Source organism: Charadrius vociferus, unplaced genomic scaffold (assembly GCF_000708025.1).
Source record: "Charadrius vociferus isolate BGI_N301 unplaced genomic scaffold, ASM70802v2 scaffold158, whole genome shotgun sequence".
Taxonomy (NCBI): Eukaryota; Metazoa; Chordata; class Aves; order Charadriiformes; family Charadriidae; genus Charadrius; species Charadrius vociferus.
The window spans coordinates 3,929,872-3,947,373 of record NW_009661372.1 but is presented as its reverse complement, the minus strand read 5'-3'; the positions used below and the strand labels follow the sequence as shown (position 1 = coordinate 3,947,373).

At 38.8% G+C, this 17,502-nt stretch overlaps 1 protein-coding gene across 1 annotated transcript; it reads right to left on the bottom strand.

Moving 5' to 3' along the window:
- Positions 1-211: 211 nt before the first annotated feature.
- On the bottom strand, positions 212-17,210 carry FEM1C (fem-1 homolog c (C. elegans)). The gene is made up of 2 exons (XM_009893804.1): positions 16,574-17,210; positions 212-2,760 (listed from the first exon to the last, which is right to left on the bottom strand). The coding sequence occupies exons 1-2, from the start codon at positions 17,115-17,117 to the stop codon at positions 1,451-1,453; spliced, it is 1,854 nt and encodes a 617-aa protein (XP_009892106.1). The 5' UTR covers positions 17,118-17,210; the 3' UTR covers positions 212-1,450.
- Between the last annotated feature and the right edge of the window lie 292 nt (positions 17,211-17,502).

Here is a 17,502-nt window from a genome sequence, read left to right as displayed (position 1 = left end):
TGCAAGTAAACTGTATTCTATCCAACAGAAATGATTTTTTAAGACATTTGCAGGGCTAATGTGCCATAATAAATTCTAATAGTAATCACCAGTAAAGTGCTGAATTATATTAATTACCTGAATCGCACTCACATTTATGATCTTCATTGACAGATTTCTTATCAAGTCAAAAGAGCCCTTTCTGTTGTAAAAGCTAAGCTGTTGTGCAAATATTATAAAAATAGGTACTTTAAGTAGGAGCTATATACACAATAGAACTTCCGCTTTTTGTTAAGTACAGCTGACATAGCAGAGATGAAAAATCCATGCAAGTATTTATAAAGATACTTAAAATGAAGGAAAAAGGACACTGCTATAGAACTTCCAATACCCTGGCATACAGCCACTTACTATATTAGATGATGTCTAGATCTGGACTGATAAGCATCATGCCACCAACATGCTTTAGTTTCTTTTGTAGCTAAAGTTGATTTGTAAATTTTAAACTACAGCATACATTTGATCTATTTGTCATTAAAGTGTATCATTAAGTTTGAGGTTAAACTTTGAGCAAACTTCACATCTAGTCACATAACCAGCACAAGCAAGACATTAGTGCAAAGGGGAAGGTGTCAGTTGTACATAATGAGGACTCTTCCCCTAACTGCACAATGCAATAAAACAATTTTCAGATTTAAAGTTCAACTGGACTATGATGAAAAAGCGAGATTTTCTTCTCCCAAATTTAGAACAAATTTCCAGAGGATCAAAAGGAAAGCAACCTCAGTTACAGCAGTCAAAAAAGTCAAACCCAAGTTTGGAGAGCTGATAAATAACTCCAAATTTCATCATGCTATGAAGACAGCATTCTCAAAAGAGCTCCACACAAACTGCAAAACAAAATTGGCATTTAAGTTGAAATTGGCCAAGTGCTGCATAGAAATATGCTCACACACAACAGTCATGTTTAAGCCAGTGCATAGAGAAGATAAAAGCACTTATGGTAGTTGCAAATGTTAACAAGTCCATACAACTTGTACAGTTTAGCAATGAGTCCATAGAAAAAGAACAGAGTAAGAGTAGAAATGCTCAAGCAAAACCAAAAAATGATGACCTTCCAACTGTATAAAATCCACATAACAGTTATAGTAAAAAGACATCAGTGGAAAATACTCAACTCAGTCCCAAACACCCAACAGGCAAATAAGACCAGAATAGACAAGCCTTTGGCAGACAATTTTAAGAGTCTAAATATGGCATTACATTTCTAAATAATCCACAAAATATATTATATGGCATATTCATATTAAATACTGGGTAACCAACTCTGCAGAACTGATGCTAACAACGCTTTAGCCAATAAGAGCAAGATGGAGCAAGCTAAGGGAACGCTGGTGTATCACAACAGTGCTCAAGGAAAATATTGTCACCAAGTCGTGCTTCGAAAACAGTACTCTGGGACTCCACAGTATCATCTATGGAGTAAAACAAAGTTCTCTAGTTTTTCAGGGATGTGCCCTGCATAGTATATGTTATGACTCACTATTACACGAGCAGCAAGACACTGCAATGTAGTATGATTTATGGGCTGGATTAAATTTTTTGCTATTTCCTTCTCATCCAGCAAATCACTAGCAGTTTGTTTATGCGAGTTTGTAGCATCAAAGTGTGAACCTGACTTGATAAGAAGATTCATGATGTCTGGATGGTTGTTCAGTGCAGCAATGTGTAACGGACTGTTGTTATCTGAGTCTCTGACATTTACATCAGCACCACATTCCACCAGGATAGCAGTAACTTGTAGAGAGGGGAATTTACAAACTGGGTAGCGACCCACACATGTAGTATTATTGTCAACAGCAAGGTGAAGTGGACTGAAGTTATTCTTCCCTCTAGGCTGAAGCTTAAGAAACTTGTAAATAGTCTGTTTCTTAAAATGCTCCTGTTCTGAGCTGCAAGGTACTTTCTCCAACAAGCAAATTAAATGCAAAATGATGGAAAGGGCTTTGTTCAGCTGTATTGGATCAGGAGAACACTGGGTTTGTTTCATGGCCCGTTCTATTTCAAGAACACTTTTACACAGTATACCCATGAGATCATCAAATGTGACAGTAGTGCCTAGCAGACCTTTTGCCCTATCCTGCAGCATGAAGGAGAAAAGTTCAGCAAATGATAGCAAACTGCTGGCTGTCATAGGGCTCAGTGGATCAAGATTGCTCTGCTGCATGTCCAAAGCATATTTCCATAAGTTGATGCAACGCTTGAAGTTTCCAGAGTCTGCATAGACAGCACCTCTGTATCTAATATAGTAGGATGTATCTGGGTGAGAAGGGCCAAGAATACGTTCTCTAATTAACAGCGCTTGCATTCTCATTTCATCAGGGTCTGCAATAAGATTTTCTAGCTCTTCTGAGCTGTTTACCTCTTTAGCATAATCATACGCCATAATTAGTGTTTGTGGCACAGGTTTGCTCAGGATATTAGTCCTATCGCTATATCTCATTTCCATAGCTCGCTTCCAGTATTTCAAAGCACCGAGTAGATCTCTCTTTTTGTCCACGAATGTTGCTCCTAGAAGTTCCAGAGCATTTATGCGCTCAGCCTTACTGGTCTGTACATGTTGGGTCAGGAAGTCCACGATATTTGTGTGGCCTGTCACACTAGCTGACAGAAGGGGAGTCATTCCATAACCGTCCTTTTCCATTTTAGCACAATACTTGAGAAGCATCTTCATGATCTCCAAACTTCCAGATTCTGCACAGTCATGTAATGCCGTGTTTCCTGCAAGAGAAGAAACACAGTTATGCAAACTGTAATCAAATTATAGTCTAAACCCTGCCATGCAAATAGTTAACAAAAAATAATTAAAAAGTAGTTAAAACCCCCAAACATTAATAGCTAAAAAAAAAATAACAACTGTTTTGACATCTATGGACTATGAAAGGCTTAAATGACAGGTCAAAATATTCAAGATCTGATTAAATATCAAGGCTTCCAAGCAGTTATACAAATTAAAATGCTTGCCTGAAAGAACTGAACAGGTTTTAAGGGCATTTTTGTCTCATTATTCAAAAAAGACAGAATTAAAACAGAATTGTCCACTACATAAAGAACAGAGGCAGGAGATTCCATTGTGGCAGAAGTCAAAATAGTGTGGCAGAAGACCAGTTTGGCCAAAAAGCAAACTCCTCATGGAGCTCAAGAGGAAAAAGAAATTGCATGATCTCTGGAAGCAAGGTCAGGCTTTGCAAGAAGACTACAGAGCTGTGGTTCATCTACACAGGGAGAAAACACAACAGGCCAAAGCTCAGAGTTGAAACTGGCCAGTGTCGTGTCAGACAACAAGAAGGTTTTTTTTAAAGTATGTTAATAGCAAGAGGAGGTCTAAAGAAAACATCAGACTGATACTTGTTGAAGATGGTTACCTGACTAATAGGGATTAAGAAAAGGGGGAGGCATTCAATGCTTTTTTTTGGCCTCAGTCTTTAATAATACAGACAGATCTTGGGTTGCCCAGTCCCCGGCGTCAGAGGACCTCGAGTGCAGGAACAGTGACTTTCCACTTGTGGACACTGGAATTGTAAGGTACCAGCTGTATCAGCTGAATGTCCACACGTCCATGGGGCCTGATGGGATTCACCCCAGGGTACTGAAGGAGCTGGCAGATGTTATGGCAGAACCCCTCTCGATCATCTACAAAAGGTCTTGGGAATCTGGGGAGGTCCCTGCTGACTGGAAGCTAGCCAGTATAAGTCCAATTTATAAAAAGGGTAAGAGGGATGACCCAGGAAACTACAGGCTTGTTAGTCTAACCTCAATACTTAGAAAAATTATGGAGAAGATCATACTGGGAGCTATTGAAAGGCATTTAAGGACAATGCAATCATCAGGCACAGCCAACATGGGTTCACAAACGGAAAGTCCCGTTTAACTGATTTGAAATCCCTCTACGGTAAGTCCACCCACCTAGTGGATAAGGGGAAGGCAGTGGATGCAGTTTTTCCTGGATTTTAGTAAGGCTTTTGATAGCGTCCCTCACAGCATCCTTCTGGACAAGTTGTTCAGCTATGTGATGAGCAGGTACAGGCTGTGCTGGGTGAAGAACTGGCTGAAGGGCAGAGCTAAACAGGGTGTACTGAACGGGGCTACATCTGGCTGGCGACTGGCCACCAGTGGTGTTCCTCAGGGCTCAATTCTAGGGGCAGTTCTGTTCAATATATTCATCAATGATCTGGATGCAGCAGTTGAATGCATCATTAGCAAGCATTAGCAAGTTCGGTGATGATATCAAACTGGGAGGTGATGTTGACTCTCTCATACTATGAGAGGCATTGCACACGGATACAGACAGATTAGAGCACTGGGTAATCATCAATGGCACGAAATTTAACAAGAACAAAGGCGAGATTCTGCACCTGGGATTGAGTTACACTAAGCACAATATAAATTGGGGAGAGTAGTGGCTGGACACCAGGCCTGCAGAAAGGGATTTGGGGATGCTGGTTGACAGAAGGCTCAATAGGAGTCAGCAGTGTGCCCTGGCAGCCGAGAGGGCAAACTCCATCCTCGGGTGCACCAAACATAATATAACAAGCCAGTCAAAAGAGGTGATTATCCTCCTGTACTCAGCGCTGGTGTGGCCTTATCTTGAGTACTGTGTGCAGTTCTGGGCCCCACAATTTAAGGAGAATGTTAAGGTCCTTGAATGCATCCAGAGGAGGACAACAAAGCCGGTGGAAGTGCTGGAACGCATGTCCTCTGAGGAGCTGCTGAAGACTTTGGGTTTGTCTAGTTTGGAGAAAAGGAGGTGGAAGGGCGACCTCACTGCTCTCTACAGCTTCCTGAGGAGGGGAAGGGGAGAAGAAGGTGCTGATCTCTTCTCCCTGGGATCCCGCAATAGGACACATGGGAATGGTTCCAAGCTGCGCAAGGAGAGGTTTTGACTGGACATTCGGAAGCATTTCTTTGCCACAGGGTGTTCAAACACTGGAACAGGCCTCCTAGAGAGGTGGTCGATGCCCCAAGTCTGTCAGTGTTTGAGAGGCATTTGGACAATGCCCTTAATAACATGCTTTAACTTTTGATGAGCCCTGAAAAGGTCAGGCAGTTGGACTAGATGATCATTCTAGGTCCCTTCCAACTGAAAGATCTCTTCTATAATTGATTTTGTATCCACTTTCAAGTAAGGAACAGAAACTTAAGCTTGCTATCTCCGTGTTGCTTCACTTTTCCCTTGTCAAATTTCCCTTCCTCTCTGTCTCCAGCATTGATTAAAAAATAATGAGATCTGTATGAAAATTAGAGCGGGACTAACTCAACATGGGCTTTGTTTGCCTCTACACTATACCTTTTCCTCCCTATGTCTGCCAACCCTTTTGATTTACATGTTTTGAAGCAATAATTGTACACAACGGAAAATACAATCCATCACAACAGGCCCTTCATCTCAGCTGGGGCCTTTGAGACTGGCAGTATATTCTGAGGGAGCTGGACAGTTTGCAAAGCACATGTATATACCCAGACAAACTATTCTTAATGCTTTCTTAGATATTTATCCTGAAGTCCCACATTAATCCCTTTGCTCTGCTGATTAGGATTCCCAAAGCCAAGAAGAATATAATGCCTTCAACGCACAGCATGCAGCCATCTATCTTGTAAGTGTCTTATCGTTTACATGCAGATTATTTCTCATTAGCACGACATTGCACAGGCTTTTATTTAAAGACACTCTGGTTCTAACACCATGTGGGGAAATTTCTAGTAAGCACTAATGCAACCTGTTTGAAAACCCTATTCACACAAAATTAGAAAGCAAACATTGGACACCAGAGTTAAATATTTAACTATTAGGCTTCAACTAGATGAAAATTTTGCTTAACTTCAAATATGAGCACTTTACTGGAGGAGATGGAAAAAGATAGAGACAAACTCTCCTGCTCCCCTCCCAACATAACAAAGTATCTTATGTGGTTGACTGCTTTTTAAATTACACAACTTAAATCTATGTTCTTCTTTATAATATATGTATATACTACAGATTCAGGCCTAGTAACTTTTCAGTCTCCCACTAAATTAATAGGTAAATTATTAACAGAAAGGTCATGTAACCACCCCCCCCCTTAAGATTTCTTACATTATTAGCCCTGAAAATTCCAGTTAACTGCCCATCAGATCATCAGTTTCTGTTATTGTCAGCAAGTTTCCACATTCATAAATGAGACCTTTTCTAAGGGTTCTCTGTCCATTCATAGTCATCAGATTTGGCTTTTAAAAGTTCAGAGAGAAGTTTCCTGAAAATCCCTTATTTGCATTTTTGCAGCAATTTACAAGTGCACTTTGCTGTTGTATTTCTAATCTCTAACAGAACTTAGGTGGCTTAGGAAACAAAGCAGTAGTCTTGAAATCTTCAGCTCATGTTTGGGATAAGTGTGTATTTGTAGATACACAGTCTACTGATCAAAACAGCTTCTATTTATATTCATATACTTTAATTCTTTTTTTCCAGGCTCTGATCTCCAGAATGTGCAGTTCACTCTTTATACTAGAGTATTTAGCTAACGAAACTCAAACCCAAAGCATGCCTGAGATGTGTCTTAAAAGCTGAACACTGTACAGAAATAAATTAAAACTAAAATGGAGGTAAAGTCTTTCTGCTAACACCTTCTTTCTGCCAATAACATATTGTTTACATTGTCTTAGATGGGACAAATTCAAAAGCAAACATCTGAAGTTAGTACATGTATACACAGAAACAACATTGATACTTATTAAATATGTTTCAGAAACAGATTTTTTTTCAATTTTTTTTTAATTCTAAGAACCTGATATAGGTCTAGATCACCAAGTTCCAACCACTCTGCCATGGGCAAGGACACCTCCCACTAGACCAGGTTGCCCAAGGCCCCATCCAGCCTGGCTTTAAACACTTCCAGGGATGGGGCATCCACAGCTTCTCTGGGCAACCTGCTCCAGTGCCTCACCAACCTCAAAGTAAAGGTTTTCTTCCTAATACCTGATCTAAATCTACCCTCTTCCAGTTTAAAACTGTTACCCTCGTCCCATCACTACACTCCCTAATAAAGAGTCCCTCCCCATCTTTCCTGTAGGCCCCCTTTAAGTATTGGAAGGCTGCAATAAGGTCTCCCCAGAGCCTTCTCTTCTCCAGGCTGAACAACCCCACCTCTCTCAGCCTGTTATTATAGGAGAGGTGCTCCAGCCCTCTGATCACCTTTGTGGCCCTCCAACAGGTCTGTGTCTTCCCTATGTTGTCGGCCCCAGAGCTGGACACAGTACTCCAGGCAGGGTCTCACCAGAGCGAAATAAAGGGGCAGAATCACCTCCTTCAACCTGCTGGCCGTGCTTCTTTTGAAGCAGCCCAGGATGTGGTTGGCTCTCTGGGCTGCAAGCGCACTTTGATGGTCAAACCATAATGACTGTCCTCTAAATTCAATACCCACTTGTCACCAGCAGAACCATACATACACCTTCAATGTCTACAATGTAGACCTCTATTCTGTGTTTAGAATTAGCAGATTATAGTGCAGTAGATTGCTTATATCTTCTGTTGACAAGGCACTGAGACAAGAAAGTGTTCATCCAATGCTTTTGCAAGTTTTGCTATGCAGAAAAACGTAGTATGGAGAACCTGTTTAGACTGCTTTTTTCTAATAGATAGTGGGCATTTTGCCTTCGTTTCCACACTAGTATCCCAATCATCTCCTCCTCTATCTTCCTTTTCTAATCTTTCACTTCTAAAAACTTTACATGCAAATTGGTCTGCTGCTGCTTCCTCAAACTTGTTTATGGACCATCTGAAGAAGTAGCCTCTTTATTGCTCTCAATTCCAGCAACCAGAAGAACAGCGCGTAAAAAGGAGCAGCAGTTAGTTATTCAGGACAAACTGAGTCTCAATCCAGGCTCATCAGATACCAAAATTTAGCTGCCACACTAATCAAATTCATACAAAAGCTGTTTAAAAAGTTATTTTCAAAAGCTTATGACCCAAGTTTAACAGTTTTTTGCAATTATAGCAGAGCTATGAACATATTTTGTCCCCCAACCAGTATTTCAAGTGCCAGTTCCAAACATTAAAAAAAAACCACCACAGAAAATATCAGGTTGTTTTATTAACAGACAGCGAACATGCAAAATATTCTGTTCCTGAAACATTTCTTAATAGTGGCCAGTGATTTTACTATCATTTGCTAACAAGTAAGCTGAGGGAGACACCCTGACACAAAGCAGCACCTGAAATTACCTGTTAGATCAAGATTCACAAAGCTAAACCAGTTCATACAATGGCAAGTGATCTTTAATACCTTATGCATTTTTAGCACTAATAGAGAGCATAAAGTCAGTTACAGATCTGGCCATGCTACAGTCTCTACCGAGACCAGCAGGAACAGAGATTTAACCAAATATATCTGTGAAGTCTAAAGAATTTGGCATGTATAGTTTCTCAACTGTAACTCCCTCTGCCCTTATTACACATCGCAGACCAGAAAACTGTTGATATCTCAATAATGAGATGCACGAGATCTTTAAATTCCTAAGAAGGAAAGGTGTCAAAAGCAGAGAAATACACAAACTTGCCAACACATATACATTGTAAGTTTTCTTGCTATGCTGGAGAAAGTCTAGTTAAAATGCAACTACAGCAGTCAATCCAGAACTAAAGACTGGGTGGTTCCTCAGACCATCTGCACTTCTGCACTCAGTGATGAATGCAAAACCAGATGCATCTGGGTGTTGGCTAATACACCACTAATACAGCCATTTCAGAGTGTATTCAAGTCCATATCCCGTCCCTCACAGCAGAGCTCCGAAACACTGGGTTTGGCACCTATTTTCTACCTTCAAGTCAGTATTTTAAGATATTTAAAAACTGGTAGCATAAAAGCATATTAAAGAGAAATAAACCAAAAGGTACTAGTAACATCAAAGTTCTTACTATTGCTTCACAACTATTAATATACATTTTGCTGGCTTTGACAATAGGACCAATGGCAGCTATTCATATTGCATATTGTAGACCCATCACCATATAATGCTGCTATTGACACTCTTCTCACTTGCCAGGCATATATGCTATGACATATTAATACTGAAAAAAGTCCACACAAATTAAGCTTGGCCATTGTTTGGGTAAATTCAGGTCCAATCCAACAGTCTGTATGTCATTAATTTACAATGCAGCTATGCAGAACATGTGGAAATATGCTTAAGACTCCAAGGAATTTCACTAGTCTGTCCAATTGGATATCATTCATTAAAAAAAAAAAAAAAAGGGTTTTTTATTCATTGTACAATTACTAACTTAAGCTTAAACAGCTGTTACTGACAGCATATCAAAAGTAGTGTAATTTTTTAGCTACTTATAATGTAGTAGCACTTAGAGTTAAAATAACCACGGTTATTTTAAGCCATGTACAAACTAATAAAGGAAGACCATTACCACTAATTTTTAGTGGCTGCACCTCACTTCAGTTTGACTTGATGGTACAGATACAGCAGTGGGAAGGATACATGGTAAAAAAACAAGTTTCCATAGACTAAAAGTGGGCATGGGTAGACAGATAGTTGAGAGAGCTGACAACTTTAAAAACCACGAGCCCCAGCCTTAAGAAATAACAAGATTACCAGCCATCTACACCTCTCAAGTATCAGGTATTAAATTTGAGGAAGAACTTGAAAGAAAACATGGCAGCGGCCTTAATATCTAATTCAAAGTCTATGTTCAGCATATTGGCCAGGAACTGAACAACAGTTCAAATAAATATAGCAAATCAACCACTATTCTGTGAATTAACTGAGCCATTTCAAAAGCATTATATTGTCTATAGTGACAGGAATAAACAATGGCTGAACTTAATTCAGCAGTTAATTCAATTTTTGTAACATAATTTATTCAGTAGCAAACTAAAAGGCAACATCACATTTACTGCTATATTAAAAAGGAAAAAGGCTGAAAATAAAAGTTATTTGAAAATCATTCTCTTCGATAAGCAGTTTTCCAAGGGATACATACGAATATGTTGGTCAAGTCAAAGTATTTTTTTAAACTGTGACTGATTATTTCAAAATAGGTTTCATTAAATTTTCTTGATCCATTTTTAATTCCAAAATGATCTGCAGGAATTTAATCACATATAGAAGATTGCTAATATTACAACAACATGAAAGGTTCATCATTCTTGCACAGAAACAAAATTGGATGGAAATGTTTTGGTAGTCACAGTACTTCTCTGCTAGAAAGTGAGTGCCACCATACTCTATTGCTAACACTGCTTGCAAACCTTTTCTATCTGTATAAAACTTTGCTATTCTCATTACCTAATAACTTCCTCTACTTAGCAACAAGGACATGGAATAACACCACCTCCAATCCTTCCAGATCTTGCAAAAAGAAATTATGGAAAATGGTATGGTCAGTTGACACCACAGTTTCTTGTTTTATTCTGTTGTAACAGTCATCTGTTAAAAGTGGTATGAATATTACACAAACATTTCACATATCACAGAACTAATTCTCCAACTATCTCATGTTACCAAAAGCTTACTGGAGTAGGGGGTGGGCATTCACATTCATAATGAGGCCATGTCTTTCTGTGTCAGAAGCAAATACTTCCCAAAATAGACTAGTAGCTTGTGACATGGGAATGAAAGAAAATTAAGCAATGACACAGAAAATTATTTGACTTGATTTGCAACCAATTAAGTTAATCTACTTCCTAACACTCATAAAATGTTTGATCAAATTTCTGGGCAGTAAAACATGTTAAAATTTAGTATCAATCTGATTTCTAATCCAAGATTTTTAAACATAAGAGAAAAAAGATTTAATTTAAATGACTGACCAGTATGTAAAACTAACTACATGTATTTATCTTTGCAGCCTTACAGATGAAATCATCACTTTTAAAGTGAAGTTGTTCGTATCACATTGATTTTCTTCTAACAGAGCAATTGAACTAATTAAGTCTTCCAAGAGTTTTACTGAGTTTTTACAAAAATGTATTGCTACATACATACAAACAAGGATAATACGCAAGAAAACTGCAGAAGAATGCACCCCTACGCTTAGTATGTATGACAAAGAAAAACTAAAAGTATGTCTTCCCTTTAAGAAGAAATTAAGTAAAAATTGCAAAAGAACTGCTAATCTCAACAAGTTACTTTAATCTAGCTCCATATTCTGTAATGGAATAATTGCTTGCCTGCTCACCAAAGTACTTCACAAGAACTTGTATTATGCAGATTACCAATAAAAAGCATGCTATTCATCATTTAAGTTCATCATAAACTACTTTTTAGTTGACATTCAAGAATTTAGTCCTTTAAACTGCATCTTCCTTATTTTATTTACAGACATTCCTACTGAAGTTCAGTTTCCACACAGCATCAGACACAAAATATCTACAAGATGCAGTGCACTGTGCCATGTAATACCAGCCAAAAAAGGAAAAAACAAAAAAGGACACAGAACACTTTTAGAGCAAGGGTTTATTCACAAGGGGGTGCGGGGGTGAAGGGAGCTTTGATTTGGTTTTTTGTTCAGTGTTTCCCCCCCCAACCCGCCCCAATGAATCTTGGCAAGCAGACAAGACAAAAAACCTCCGAAGAGAACAAACCTGTCAGACTCCTTAATGTTTACTGCAAGAGAAAATTAATTATTTTTAGCTCATACTAAACCACACTGATCATAGAGCAAAGAGTGTGAATCTCTCTAATTCTCCTATTTCTGTGCCTGACAAGTCTGTAAAAGACTTTTTTTCCCCTTACCAGCAGGTTTGAGTGTTACATTTTTGAGTACCACACATAAATGACAACACTGAAACAGCATTAGCCCTGATATAGTACTACTATATGTATAACCTTGATACAGTACCCATAGAGACTGAGGCCAGTATGCTTCTATACCTTCCAAAATGAGGAAGCAAAGTCAACAAACCTTGTCCTCCATATTATTTTGCGAAGCTATTCTAATCAAACAGTGGAATCTAAAACCAACAAAATTTAGAATCATAGTGTTTTGCATTTTCAAAATACATGAGTCCCTTCAACTGTTGCAGTAGTATGGAGGACAATGAACAACAAAGAATCAGGGTTTGCAACCAAACACTTTTGTGCAGATCTCAAGAGACAACTAAATGAACACTTACTCCAGCACTTCTTATGACATCTTCTAAAACTCAAGAGGAGGAAAATTAGTCTTTTGGCTAGCAGATGAGTCTGCTAACAACAGAAGAGGGACCGAGTTAGTGAAGACCACCAGTGAAAACCACTAATATCACTTTGAAAAGAAAGAGGCCATATACTAAGCAGCTGAACAATGGAAAGACTTACAAGCCATGTTCAGAAAAAATACGTGTCTTTCAAGTACATACTTCGGAAAAGAGTTCTTATTCCCTGCACCATTACATTCAGATCATCCTTGTTATCAGCACCTGTGTAGTTCATCTATAACTTAACTCGGTAATTGCAGAAAGGAAAGGAATGAATCTCCATTATTTTAGCAAAAGTCTGGTGGAGGAGGATAACGCATAACACAAATTATCAAAATTTGCATTGCAAATTTTCAAAATGCAAGATCTAAGTGTCCTGTCTGGAGTCCGAACAGAAGTGTAAGTTCCCTTTAAAATGGTCTGCCTGCCAACTACTTTTATTGGGGAACTTCATGAAATATTTTATTTTAAATATAAAATCCAACAAACACAGCCCCAGGTATATCCCCAAGAGAGAAGTCCCAAAGACTGCTACCACTTGAACTACAAGAGTAAGCATTTACCTCCCCACACGTAGCAGCGAAATGAAGACTGCACAGAAAGACGTAAGTGAAACACTGTATTCAAGAATCCAGAGGTCTGTTCTGGATATGGTAAGGGAGTACCAGCCTAATAATGGGTCACTGGCAGGCTTCACAATGCAGCAGAACAGAAAGCTGCATGCAGGCAACACATCGAACATCATCCTCCTCCAGCACAAAGGTAGGTCTGTGCCTCACTTGAGGTTTAGTTCTAGGGTTCTACCTCCTCAAAACACAGGTTTCTGCTACTCTAGCATTATCCACACTGTTCCTCCTTTTACAAGCAGCATAAAAGCTTTAAGATCTTTAAGGTTTTTTTCTTTTGTTTTTTGAAAAAAAAACCCACAAATAAAACCCCAAACCCACAACTTACCATTTGAGATATTAATATACACCAGTGAAACTTAATAAGCTTTGCTATTTTTGATCTACAGTTTCTTAAACCAGGAGTAATATACTGAAGAAGCCTCTAACTTGGGAAGACGGTGAATTAACTCACTTTTTAAGTGTTGATTTGGCTGCCTTTTGTGTTCCGACAAAAAAAAAAAAAAAAAAAAAAATGTATCTACAGATGTCTTTGCTGTTTCCCCCTATTCTAAGAGGAAAAACCCCACCCTTCTTATCCCACGAATCAGTTTACCCCCCCCCACTAACACTGTTCACGTAACATAAAACATTTTTTTAAAAATCTTTTGTTTACATTTGTGTTATGTGCTTCATAAAAGTTTGGGGAACTATGAAAGTTCAGATCTGCAAAACAGTAGCAAGAAGACAACTAAAGGCTTGTACTTTTAATTCAGTATCATTGTCCACCTTTCACAGCATAGCACTTACCTACCTCAAACTCCTTGTTACCTCCTTCTTCACCATCATCTCCTGTGAGACACTGCCAGAACTACACTTTACCTAGGTGTAGCATCTCATCTGACTCAGACTCCAAAGTCTTTATGAACATCTTAATCATTTCCTAGCTGTACTTTTGCACTTCCACAGCTGTCTTTCAAGAACCTCTGCATTCTCAATTTCCATAATCCAAAACACAGTTATGGGATTCTGCCTGTAATTTAGAAGCAGGATTTCACCACATGTTTTTACCCGCTCTTTCATACGCTGCCTCACTTGCCACCCTGAGAGGCCTGTGTACTTAGCTATTTTCTCATGTCAAAGTATTTGGATTTTTCCCTGGAACTTTCAACGCTTCAAAACATTTTTGTATCTTTCCCAGCTCTAGATTTTCCTGGCTTTTTAATATATGAATGAAGTTCTACTTTGCAATATGAAAATCCAGTGGAAAAACACAAGAAATAGTTGAAGTAATCAACCCCACCCTGTGGTTTTAAGAGTAATAAGAATCTACAGTAATCACCCACAACAGCACCTCTACTGAAGTTATATAGTTCTGTTCTTATAAGGAGCATTGTAATTTTAAATGCGGCAAAATTTACAGTAACTAAAGCTTTTCTATCTTTGACAGAACAATAAGCTTGTCCACCCATGGCCCAGGAAGGGGCCAATCTGAAAAGAGTTCAGATACAAGGATAGAAACAATTTTTACTACTCAAGAGCAGAGCACTCAGGTTCTCTGTATCTTCCTACTACAGGAACAGACACACTGTCAGCTGTTTGGTACACAGCAGGGAAGAGTAGAAACTGAAAATAATACATGGAGACTTTGATGTGGAACGTGACAATGTAGAATGAATCCTGTTGGAAATACTAATTTTGAAATTAATAGTTATTGAGCATTCTTGCAAAACAAAGGTCAGAAGGTTAGTTACTGAGCCTCAGCAATACTGTTGCAATACTGTAGGGCTACCAGTTTTGCTCAGATCTTCTGCCCTTCCACAACTGACTTTCACTTTCAGGGTTTATAGTACTTTCTTTCCCTTTACCTCACCACTGCTTATTAAATAACTTCAGAGATCAGACTGCTTTAAGATGCCAAAAAGTATGTTCATGTCATATCAGAGCAGATTCCCACATACAAAAAGGCATGCCATACTTGACCGATAACCGATAAATATTACGTACACACATCCATCTGTACACATGGCAGTTCAATACATAAAATGGATTTTCATGAGCTAAAATATGCCCGATCCAACTTTTTTTTTTAATTTAATTTAAATAAGGATCAGTGATACCTTATGAACCTTTGCTCATGTGCGTAGTTGCAAGTCACACAGAAACTAAAGGAAGCAGGGAGAGGGAGGAATTAAGATAACAGAGAAACTGAGAGCACTGAGAAAATCCCCAGGAGTGTGTGGCTGTCACCTAGTCATTTAAACAAAGACAAATAACACTAATGCACTAGTAAAGTGAATGATAAGGACTGGTAAAGCAAAGCCTACTCCACCAACACAAAATGAGGGGGAAAAAGAGCTGCGGAGGAACATCTTTCCCCCTGTTACATCAGATATTTAATAGCGCTGCTCTGTTCATACCCATCGTATAAAGGGATTGGTTTAAAACTAAAAAACAATACACAATTTATATTTAGCTTGTTATTCCAAGAAACCTATCTAGAAAAATGACATTTTTATCCTATCACAAGTCCATGATGATTCATAAGCAACCTTAAATCCTTACAAAGGAAGATTTATTTTGCTCTGCCCACCTCTATGACAAATCTGTAGTTTAGCTTTCTTTACATTAAACCCACATATCTGCATGATTTGCTGAAAAATAGCATATTTAACTGAACAACTTTTCCAAAGATTACTCTCCTATTTGGCATTTACCAGTATCATAAAATAATCCAGACACAAAGTATACTTTAAGAAGAAATAACTGTAAAGTATAGTATACTATTACAAATGTAATTAGCCAGAAGCAGGCCACTGAAGTATTACACTACAAGAAGGTTTATTAGCAGATGAGTTTTTTATATATATACACATATATATAAAATAAACTGCTGAAACACAATCCTAGCTCAGTGAGATAAAAATTAACCATCACCTGCAATAATTGGTATGCTTTTCAGGCAACTATCAAACCCACATACATATTTGAGACATAATAAAAAACCCAGTGGTTAAACTAAGAGGTCCACATAATTACGATCACAGCAAAAACGACAGAAATCTTCACTTTGAATGGTAACACCAGGTTAACAGCAAACAGGGGCAAATGGATGCCCTTTGTGATCTGTGCAAAACCTGAAGTCCTTCTGTTGGGATCACTATCACCTGCAGCTTTGTTTCTTTAATCCTAATATATGTTTTTGTTTACTAACACTGAAAAAAAAAAGGTCCAAAATTATTCAAGAATATGGAGGGAGTGGAGGGTGAATGGCAAAGTGGTCATTCATTTCTAATGTAGAAAATAATTTTTCTCCTTTATGCATCTTTCTTTGTACTAGCCTTATTGACACAGGTCAGTTTTATGTGTGGCATATTTGGGTTGATAAGATACAGTATGAAAAAACAGAATATATCCTCACAGATTTGAGTATGTTGCTACACCAACCTCCTACAAAGAGTTCTCAGCAAGTTGATTAGGTTTTTCATATGAATAAATGAGATATTTTATATGACTAACTCTTTTTAAGAATTAGGGGTGTTAGATTAAAATATATCAATTTAGAACTAAATTATACAACCTGTGCTAACAAAGGTATAAGTTGGAAAAAAAAACCCACAGTACAAACATAGCTGAATACACTTTATGTCTTACTTTTCTGCTTTATGAGACTAAAAGTATATTTCTGGATGTCAGCCTCCTGAAGACATGTAAATGAGTAATTTTACCCCACTTACCCCAAGAAAAGCGAAAAAACTAACTTACCTTTAACACTTTTTCTGTTAACATCAGCTCCTTTTTCAAGCAAATACTGAGCAATTTCTTTGTGGCCTTTGTAACATGAGATCATCAAGCACGTATGCCCATGACGGTTTGATACTTCCAGGTCTGCTTTGTGCTCCACAAGGTACTTTACTATTTCCAGATGACCATCAAAACAGGCGGCTCTAAGCGGTGTTGAATTTGTTAGAGTTGTATTGTTGACAGATGCACCATGATCTAACAGACACTGAACCACCTTCAAGTGCCCAGCAGCTGACGCTGCCCATAACGGCGGAGCCCCCTCAATGGTCTCACCATCAAAATTCACCGAACCACCAACTTCTATTGATGCAGAGCAATGGTCCAACAAGTACTCCACCATGTCAAGGTGACCGTAACGGGCTGCCATCAGAAGTGGTGTGGCACCATTGGTTTTCTCTGACATCAGTAGGGCTACCTCTTCTCTTGTTTTGCTTGCCAGTAACTTGGAAAGGAGCCGCACCTTGCCATCACGAGCTGCGTTGAACACTGCTGTCTTTAGATCCATTTAGTCTGTACCTCTCTGCTTCTTAAACGATACACACCTGCCTTTTTCAGAGAGTCAAGAGCTTACTGAAAACACACCGCCCAAACAGAATGTCTCCAGCTTCTTCTCAGACCAGTTTCATCCAGATGGGACAACATGGAGATTCTGAACGGGGTCCCAACAAAGCACAGGCTGTGCTTGTTATAAATCTGCAAGAGAAGGAATTCTGGATGTTTTCACCTCCTACTTCACAAACAAGTAACCGCAATCGTATTTTTCTACAGCTATACACAAACAGCTCGCTGCTGTCGTGCACCGACGTCCAGCTGCCTTCCGTGGAGTCCCCCCGGGGCTGCGCGGTGCCCCCTGAGGAAAGCCGTTGGGGGGGTGGGAGGGGAAGGGGGCT

Excerpts from the sequence above, each read along its gene's own strand:
- FEM1C (XM_009893804.1), bottom strand. The coding sequence starts at position 17,117 with ATGGATCTAAAGACAGCAGTGTTCAACGCAGCTCGTGATGGCAAGGTG. Across the intron at positions 2,761-16,573 it reads TAACAGAAAAAGTGTTAAAG|GAAACACGGCATTACATGAC; the intron begins GTAAGTTAGTTT and ends CTTCTCTTGCAG.